Source organism: Sebastes fasciatus, chromosome 5 (assembly GCF_043250625.1).
Source record: "Sebastes fasciatus isolate fSebFas1 chromosome 5, fSebFas1.pri, whole genome shotgun sequence".
NCBI lineage: Eukaryota > Metazoa > Chordata > Actinopteri > Perciformes > Sebastidae > Sebastes > Sebastes fasciatus.
The window spans coordinates 27,877,996-27,887,830 of record NC_133799.1 but is presented as its reverse complement, the minus strand read 5'-3'; the positions used below and the strand labels follow the sequence as shown (position 1 = coordinate 27,887,830).

General features: G+C 38.5%; 1 protein-coding gene across 1 annotated transcript; it reads left to right on the top strand.

Moving 5' to 3' along the window:
• The first annotated feature begins 2,558 nt into the window (after positions 1–2,558).
• Positions 2,559–4,745, top strand: foxc1b (forkhead box C1b). Its single transcript, XM_074636234.1, has one exon. It carries the CDS (start codon positions 2,880–2,882, stop codon positions 4,272–4,274), a length of 1,395 nt encoding a protein of 464 aa, XP_074492335.1. The 5' UTR covers positions 2,559–2,879; the 3' UTR covers positions 4,275–4,745.
• Positions 4,746–9,835: the final 5,090 nt, after the last annotated feature.

The window sequence follows — 9,835 nt, the reverse complement described above, 5'->3', positions numbered from 1 at the left end:
GGCACAGAGGACTCATCGGCCGGACCACACAGGTGACAGTAGTCCGCTCTGCATTTGCTTCCAACAGAGAGAGACAACACATGCAAATCACAGAACAAAGAGAAGAATGAAAACACACAAGTGAGAAATGAACTGTTCTCACTGATCTGATCGTCACTGTTTTATCACAGTTTACTATTCATTGTTATTATTATTATTATTATTATTATTATTATTATTATTATTATTATTATTATTATTATTGTTTTATTTTTTTTCTTTTGTAGCTAAATCAAAATTCTGCTAATTCTGAAAGGTCATTTTCCAGAATAAAGACACGATAAAGAAGCTGACTTGTACCTCTTTTATTGGATATAGGCCTGATGTGTTTTAGTTATTTCCATGTGCCCTTAGATGTATCGAAATACCAATGAACTGCATGTTTTCTCCCCTAAATAGGATGTCAAGTTTAAAGGTAAACAAGTGTCCAACAAATTCACAGTCACGCTTTATGTTCACTTCACAGTTTCATCAGAATTAGTTCTATCAATAGAGATATTTAGGAATACATTTTCGTTTTGAATATATATATAGAATTTAAAGAATATTTCAGATGAATTTGTTAAACTTGCTTATATTTTTGTTGAATCCATAAAGTTAAATGAGAGATGTTGGAAACATTTTTATAAAGTCTCTCTCTCCTTTTTTTTTTTTTTTTTTTTTACATTATTTGCAGTATGCTACCGTTTAATAAACTCTGACACCATATACGAGCCTACATAATAAAACAGAACAACTCCGGCTTTGGGGACACATGTTTCAAATAAAACCACTTTATGCCACATGCAGGGCTGCTTCATACTTTTTAAATTATTTTATAGGAGCAGCCAGGCTTTTTTCCTATTCTGATACATTTTTAGACACAACAATGTAGATTAAAAACAAATGTGAAGACAGGTTTAATACTGAACTAATATTATGTATAAATAATCTATAGAAATATAGTTATCTAAAAATACAGGACTATGAGTGGTAAAGCCGTTAACGTTCTATATCAATAAAACAAATAAAGAAACAAGAAAAGGAGATTTTAGGACAAACATAAATGAAAATAATAGTTGTTATTTTAAACAACTTATATATATATATGCGATTTTTTTTGTAGTTTGTAGTAGTTTGATAACAGACAAATTAAAAAAATATTTTGTATTCTCTGTCAGCCTAAACTGCCATCCTTCCCATAATGGTCTCCATCTTCTTTATGTTTTTAAACGCTTATTTAGGCTGTAAAACCCACTCGTGTTGTTTTTAGGCTTTGCAACCAACACAACGAAACATAACTGTGTAGAAGCCTGATGTCTCTGTTAACACCCGCTCAGTGTGAAGGACATTTGGAGGTCTTTATCTTTTAAAAAAAAAAAAAAAAAAAAAAATCCCACCTCTGTCCCAGCAGCCGCTCGCACCCAGGGGACCTTTTCTCACCCATCTCGACCAAATGATCTTCATTTAACCTTTAATTAGTTTCCCCACACCGCCCACCGACAGGGAGGCATCCTCACACTCTTTCATGATGTGCGTCTGTTTATTCAGAGGCTCAACAGCAGCTGAGGAGAGTCTCTCACACACTGATGAGTATTAGCTCGTTTTGCATTCCTAATCGGAAATACCTCTGCTCTAATTAGAGGTTTGGAGCATCCAGACATATTTTAAACCGTTCATTTTGGAAACAGGCCTATAATTTCCGGGCCTGAGGGCCAATATGACACATAATATATATAATAATAGAATATATTTGTGGAATGCCGTTTTGGTACATTTTTGGGGAGCTTTGTTTAGGATCATTTCAGCTTTTACGCATAGTTTTGATATTTCGGAGATGAAGAGGAGGGTACATTATAGTTTGGTCAGACGTTTTTAAGGCATGTAACCCCACAATAAAAAGCACTCATCGTTTCCAAAGCAGAATAATGAGAAAGTTATTTTATGGCTCATAATATAATAAATGTATATAAAAATAATAAATGTTTCGCAATTTGAGTCATTAAAGTGAACATTTTCAGCATTTAAGGCGCACTCTTAAGATAAGATAAGATAAGATAAGATAAGATAAGATAAGATAAGATAAGATAAGATAAGATAAGATGAACCTTTATTAATCCCCAGAGGGAAATTCAGGTGTCAAAGCAGAAACATCAGCAAACAGAGTGAAACACAGGAGAGGTAAAGGTATACAAAAAATTAGAAAAACAATAAAAGAGATATAAAAGATACCGAGTGAATGGGTGAACATAGTGTGTAAAGTCCGTCAATAAATAAATGAAGTATGTGCAATAAATAAATGTAATATGTGCAGTCTATTAAGTGGTATATAGTGTAAAGTGGTTAGAGTCCAAGATAGTTGCAGATAGTGCATGTTTAAATTTAACAGCGTTTTAATATAACTCCATGTCTGAGCTGAGCTGAGGAGAGGAGAGAGGGAATGAGAGAAGAGGAGGAGGAAGAGGAGGAGGGGTGGTGTAGTAACTTTTGTCGCCATGCAGCTTTTCCACAGGTTCATTCCGTCCTCCAATTGGATGATGGAGCACTCATTCTGGGAGGAGCAGCCCGAGCAGCCAAAAGGGAAGAAAAAAATGTGAAGGGTGAAGAAAAAAGAAAAAAAAAGTCCTCTCTGTGTGTAGACTCATGATCCTCCAGTCTCACTTTTAGCCTTTCACCAAATGTTCACTGCGGCAGTGTGCGCTCTCTCCTCCGGTTCACCGTGGCCAGCTGCGGCTTAGAATAAGACCCAGAAGAGAAGAAGAGAGTTCAACAGAAAACCGGAGCACACACCCGCTGAAGTATAGTGAGAGTTTTCTGGAGAGGACGCAGTTTTGGGTCGGTTTTTACGCACATAGCGCAGGATGCAGGCGCGCTACTCCGTCTCCAGCCCCAACTCTTTGGGAGTCGTCCCGTACATCAGCAGCGACCAGAGCTACTACCGGGCCGCCGCCGGTGGAGGATACACCGGGATGCCTACACCCATGAGCATGTACTCCCACGCCGCGGCCCACCACGACCAGTACCCGGCCAGCATGGCCCGTGCGTACGGACCGTACACGCCTCAGCACCAACAACCCAAGGACATGGTGAAACCTCCGTACAGCTACATCGCTCTCATCACCATGGCCATCCAGAACTCACCGGAGAAGAAGATCACCCTGAACGGGATTTATCAGTTCATCATGGAGAGGTTTCCGTTCTACCGGGACAACAAGCAGGGCTGGCAGAACAGCATCCGGCACAACCTGTCTCTCAATGAGTGCTTCGTCAAAGTGCCCAGAGATGATAAGAAGCCCGGTAAGGGCAGCTACTGGACTCTGGACCCGGACTCCTACAACATGTTTGAGAACGGCAGCTTCCTGCGGCGCCGGAGGAGGTTCAAGAAGAAGGACGTGCTGAAGGACAAGGACGAGAGGGGGGACAGACAGAGCAAGGACGCGTCTGTGAGTAGTGAGCAGGACTCTCAGGGGTCCCAACCGGTGAGAGTGCAGGATATAAAGACGGAGAACGGGACTTCAACGCCTCCACAGGCCGCTGTCTCTCCGGCTCTGAGCTCCACCGTGCCCAAGACAGAGAGCCCGGACAGCAGCAGCAGCAGCATGTCGACCGGCAGCCCGCACAGCGTGCCCTCTACTCGGTCACTCAGCATGGACGCACCGGAGCAGCACCACCAGCACCAGCAGCACCAGGGCTTCAGCGTGGATAACATCATGGGGTCACCGCAGGCCGAGCTCTCTACGCCGCCTCTCGTCGCCTCTTCTCGGACACTGTCGCTCAGCTACTCTCCAAACCAGACAACCGCGTACAGCTCGACCTCCTGTAACCAGAGCAACAACGCGACCTATCACTGCAACATGCAGGCCATGAGTCTTTACGCAGGAGACAGAACGACCGGTGGTCACCTGGCAACGTCCACCGGCAGCACCGTGGTGGAGGAGGCGCTGCCAGACTACTGCGTCACCACGACCACCGCGTCTCCTCTCGGACACAGCAACCAGGACGGACACCACGCGCCGCACCACCAAGGGAGGCTCGCGTCGTGGTACGGAGACCTGAGCCACTTGAGTCCGGTTAGTAGTTACCCGGCGCAGCAGCAGAACTTCCACTCGGTGAGAGAGATGTTCGAGTCCCAGAGGATCGGTGGTTTGAACGGCTCCCCGGTTAACGGGAATAATAGCTGTCAGATGGCCTTCCCATCCGGACAGTCGCTCTACCGCACCTCAGGAGCGTTTGTTTATGACTGCAGCAAGTTCTGAGAGAGCCAAAAAGTTTCTCCTTTTTTTTTAAATTAATAACTCTTAATATATGTTTTATATATTTTTTTTGTATTTTTTATTCTCACTCCGAATGGACATAAGAGACTTTCTGTCGAGGTGCGTGTGTAAACACCGAAAACACGTAAGTTTTCTTCCCTGTTTATATAAAGCTGGCCCAAATACCATGCTTTTATGATGACCATATACTGTAAATTATAACCTAATATAGTAATTTATTTTTTAGGAAAAAAGGGGAGTGGTTGGATATTGAGGACCAAACACTTTTAAACGTTTTCTTTCCAGTTTTTTTTTTTTTTATTGCTGCCTTTATTTGTCCCAGTTCTTGTATAGAAATAGATATGGGGGGCTTTGTAGTCTGACTTATTTTATTCATTTTGTCTTATTTGTTTAAAAAAAACTATTTTTTGAAGGCATTACATTTTGTTTGTTTAATAAAGTGCCGTCTATTTGAACTTAATTTGAGTGATTTATTAGCAGTGCTATAAGGGAGGTTTTTTTCTAAATTAAGAGATACATAACCAGGTAGAAGTCAAAATATGTTTGGGGTATAAAATATTTTATATAATTGTTTTTAAAATTGCTGAATGCTCTAAAAATGGTGGCCACTGAGAAACAGTCTTTTTTTATTTATTATTATTATCTAAGAAAATAAGCAAGCAGTGTGTAGTTTTAGTGGCGTTGCATTTGAGTCTTTCAGTGAATCTACATGATTTGGATTTACTAATTTATGATAATCTTATAGTAATTTATATTAAGGTTCATAGGACCTGTTCTTTTCAAGATGGAATATATTTTTTTTACATATAACTTAAAGTCATGAGACGGGTCTGCGGCCCTACTTTGCTCTGCGGAGGCCAGATTCAACCGCACAACCGAGATGACCTAAAATATCAAACTGTGAGAGGTGAAACAGATTCAAATTCATTTGAACTTTCAGAATAAAAGCTTCACCTGCAGTTTATGTATTTGTAACATCCGTGCGTAAAGGCAGGCGGTAAATAAACACACGTGTGGCAGCAGATGAGCGGTGAGGTCTGATCTCACTAAAGGCCTCGTCAGCAAAACAAATCAGTCATTACGAACCGAGCAGGCTTCCGTCCGACTGCTGTTTGGGAGTGCATGATGGGAGGGTTTGGATGCAAAAAAAAGAAAGAAAGAAAGAAAGAAAGCTGCAGCTGCATTTGTTTTGGATGTCTTCAGGGGACATTTAGCTGCACGAGCAGACCGGAGCACACCCTGAAGGCCGCAGAGATGCATGATGGGACGGTCTGATTGACATGATGTGTGAGGTGGAGAGATGGTGCAGCCTGCTCTGCACAATTACAGCAGCACCACTGACCTGTTGGGACTGATTGAAACATGCTGCTGTCACATGTCGATGTATTTTTTATTTCAGTGCTTCCTTGATGAAAAGGACGCACTGATAAAAAAAGAGACCCAGATTCTTATGACAATCAAAACTTTTCCATTTTTCTAAATTTGTATACGTGCAGGCACATCCACATGACAGCGTGCATGTCCAGTTTCATATTCATTCGTATCATTATTAATATTATAGTACTATTCAATTCAATATTCTGTAATATTTTGAATGAAAAAACAATTAGAAAAAGTTGTTATTATTATTATTATTATTATTATTATTATGAATAATTCAATAGACTGAACTGGTTTGGCCCACGCAATAATATTTAAATATTGTATTTAAATAATAATATACTTATCTCTAATAGGTGACGTGATACTCATAATCAATTATATATATGAAATATTCACATATTAAAAGAAAATATATAAAACCATTCTGAGAATTACATTAAATTCAGCAATAATATTAATACAAACATGATTATTAATAATAACAATAATTACAATAATAATGATAATAATAATAAAACATGATACTCATAATCAATTATATATAAAATATTCACATATTAAAAAAATATATAAAACTTCTGAGAATTACATTAAATTCCGCAATAATATGAATACAAATATGATTATTAATCATAACAATAATTACAATAATAATAATAATAAAACATGATACTCATAATCAATTATATTTAAAATATTCACATATTAAAAAAAAGTATAAAACTATTCTGAGAGTTACATTAAATCCAGCAATAATATGAATACAATAATAATAATTACAATAATTATAATAATAATAATAATAATAATAATAATACAGTAAACAGGTCGGACAGTTAGGATGTTAACTAAGAAAAACCAGATTTTGTTTGGTGTTTGTTTGCGCCTCAGCCTCTGATCCAGCAGCCTGACAGTAAAACCCCACCTGTGTGTGTGTGTGTGTGTGTGTGTGTGTGTGTGTGTGTGTGTGTGTGTGTGTGTGTGTGTGTGTGTGTGTGTGTGTGTGTGTGTGTGTGTGTGTGTGTGTGTGCTTGCAAGGCCGTTCAGGCGGTGGAAGTGTAAACGTGACTGTCAGTTTCAGGCCTGTGTGTGTGGATGAGATTTTAATGAGTCAGTGAAACTAAAAAGTCCAAACTGTCCCCTGCAGGGCCAACAGTCAGTCAGATGAGTCAGACCCATAAAACTAATGTAAACAATGCGCTCTGCTGCAGCAGCACCTGTGGGGGGTTAATCGAAGTTTAACTGCAAAATGGCATTCAAAAATCACATCATCATATGCAGAGAGAGCTGCCTAATAATAATCGTAATAAAGTAGATTATTGCCTCTAAACAAACGTCTTGGTGATTGATGCTGCACTCGAGGGTCAGGAAGGAAAACGCAGTACCGGCTGAGAATCATTTTTCATTGTAAGGACAAGACAGGAGGAGGTGATGGGGGTCAATGGAGAGGATGTCAACAATGCACTTTAGGAAAGGACGGCGAGAAAGGCTGCAGTAAAGCCTGTCACTAGCTTATCTAAAGCACCTAAAGCTGCAGCCGGACGACTCACTGGTGTGTTGTTGTTGAGGAGGGCTCTGCAGAAAACTGGAAACAAGCTGCCAAACAAGCGCAATAAAAGCGCACTGAAACGTGCCATCATGTTGTGTGTTTGAGGTATTTTAATGTTCAGGTAATTGACACCAGTTTCAAATATACATCGCTTCGAGGGATCCCGGTTGTGTATGTGCTGCAGAATGAATTCACTATGATGAGCATCACAAAGATAGATGTCTTATTAACATCCTGCTTATAGTGAGGTGTAAAGCAACCTGATACGCACATCTTATGTATTACATGTTTGGCAGATACCAAAGAGGAAACATATCCTAGATTCACCGAGAAGGGACTATTTTCTTACGCGTCAATAATTTGGAGTTTTGGCCAAAATTACCAAAAAATTACCAAAGAAATTAAAGTCGAAATTTTGTTCTTTAAAAAATTTGAATGATCTTTAAAATTGGGACTCACTAGTGAGAGAGACCAATCTAGGAGGATGACTAGTAGAACATGACAAGCACCCACATCTTTTTCATCACAACTGACAACTCAGAAATCAATGTGAAACATACATTATATTTGCTTTTCCTTACCGAAGCACCGCTGTTTTTTTTTTCATGCGATATATAACAGCAACACTATATTGATCTGTTATAGTTTACTCATCGTTTTTTTTTGCAGCTGGAGCCAAAAAACGCAAATATTAAAAGTTCACGCGGATATCACTGATATGTAATAGTCATAAATTATATATATTTTTTAGTCCAAAACTGGAAGGAGATCCCAAAATATGAAATGTAATCTTATACTTGTGAGGTCAAATATATATATATAAAAATATGCATTTTACAAAAAAAGACATTCTAACAGTATAAATAGATTAGAGACTGAAGGCGTTTCACTTTAAGTGCAGAAAATGTGTGGCCGTTTCAAACTACTAATGTAGGCCTGATTATGACAATGTGAGGTGTTCAGCTCAGCTCAGTCTGTTGTGTCTCAGGGGAGCAGATGATGGCTGAGATCAACATTTATTTCACTTTTTCTGCCTCATATGTAAGTTTTCGTGTCCTGAAAAAAAAAATCCATATTCCAAATTCTTGATCTGGTTTACAAAGCAAAGCCTTCAGAGGCCTGATGTCCCACATTTAACACAAGCGAGGTGAAATCAAATGTTAACTGTGTCCATTTGTTTTATGCTTCACTGACTGTTGCTGATATCTGGATGGATTCTCTTTAAAAACTTGATGTTTCCATCATCCAAAAATATACAGCCGGAATTATTGTTCACTTTTTGACTTTATTAATCTTTAGTGAGGCTTTGTGAGCTTTTATTTATTTTTTTATTTTGTGTCTCTCTTATGTGTATTTGGGAGAGCTGAGGAGTTAGATTGCTGTTATTTCTTCCAATAACACGGGTTTTCTAGCACATAACCTCCAGCTGAAAAAGGAAAAAAATTACAATATTCTGTTATTTTTAATTAAGCATGATATTTAGCCCTTAAGGCCTCTTATATGAAATTATGAAAACATCAGATTTTTGCTTTCCAGCGGACCTAAACAATTTCACGTTCTTAATAATACATTATTATAAAAACACAATTTAGACTCCTTAGAGTATGTTTTTATGACAATCAATCAAAGTGTGTGTTTTACAGTAAGTCTGTTCTCACAAGCATTAATACAACATTAACTTATGTTTTAATATTGCTGCTTTGGACAAAAGGCGCAGCTGTTCTTCCTCCTGCAGGTTTCATTTAAGAGCCTATTTGTCCTTAAACTAGTCCTACTCACTGTCCATTAAATCTGACAGAAAAACACAGTAATATTATTATCTTACAAGGACTTAAAGAATCAGGAGTTTAAATCGACCGTTTCATCTCTTTAACATGTTTGTTTAGCTGCATGAAGTTTTTTTTTAAATTTCTTTATATTGGTGGTCCAGATCCAGAAGAGCTTTACTTTGTGAGAGAGCCAACAGTATATAAACCTGATCACGAGGCTCCTCTAATTGTTGTTGATCGGTGCTAGGTGCACCTGCGAGAGAAGCTGCAGGCTCACTGTGTGTTTCACTGTGTGTGTGTTTCAGAGGCCAAACAGCCTCAGAGACACATCTGGTTCCAATCCAGACTATAGTTCACACACACGAGCACAGAGAGACTTTAAATGTCCTGTAGGTGTTGTCTCAAAGAGAGAAACACTCCTCAGACTGCTCACTGAGACCCGCAGGCCTCCGGACAACAAGGTCAAGGTCAAACAGCTCGACCAAGAAATAACACCAGAGGGTGAAAGGTAACGAAATACTTTTACTCACCGTCTGTACTTAATTATAATGTTGAGCTAATACTTTAATTATTTTTAAATTCTTCTCCTTTATATTGTGGAAATACTATATATATTTTTTTCTCCACTTTATGACAGATTTCCTTACTTTATAGGTATCTAAGATTTTAGATATAAAATGTCAGAAACGCTCATGAAAAGGATGCATTGCTGTAGATTAAACTACCAAATATACAGGTAATATACAGGTTAGTTAAAATTGGCTACAATATTAAAATACATGCTTAAACTCTACTGCATCAATCTCCTCACAATAATCAATAATATAATATATTAAATAATA

Excerpts from the sequence above, each read along its gene's own strand:
- foxc1b (XM_074636234.1), top strand. The coding sequence starts at position 2,880 with ATGCAGGCGCGCTACTCCGTCTCCAGCCCCAACTCTTTGGGAGTCGTC.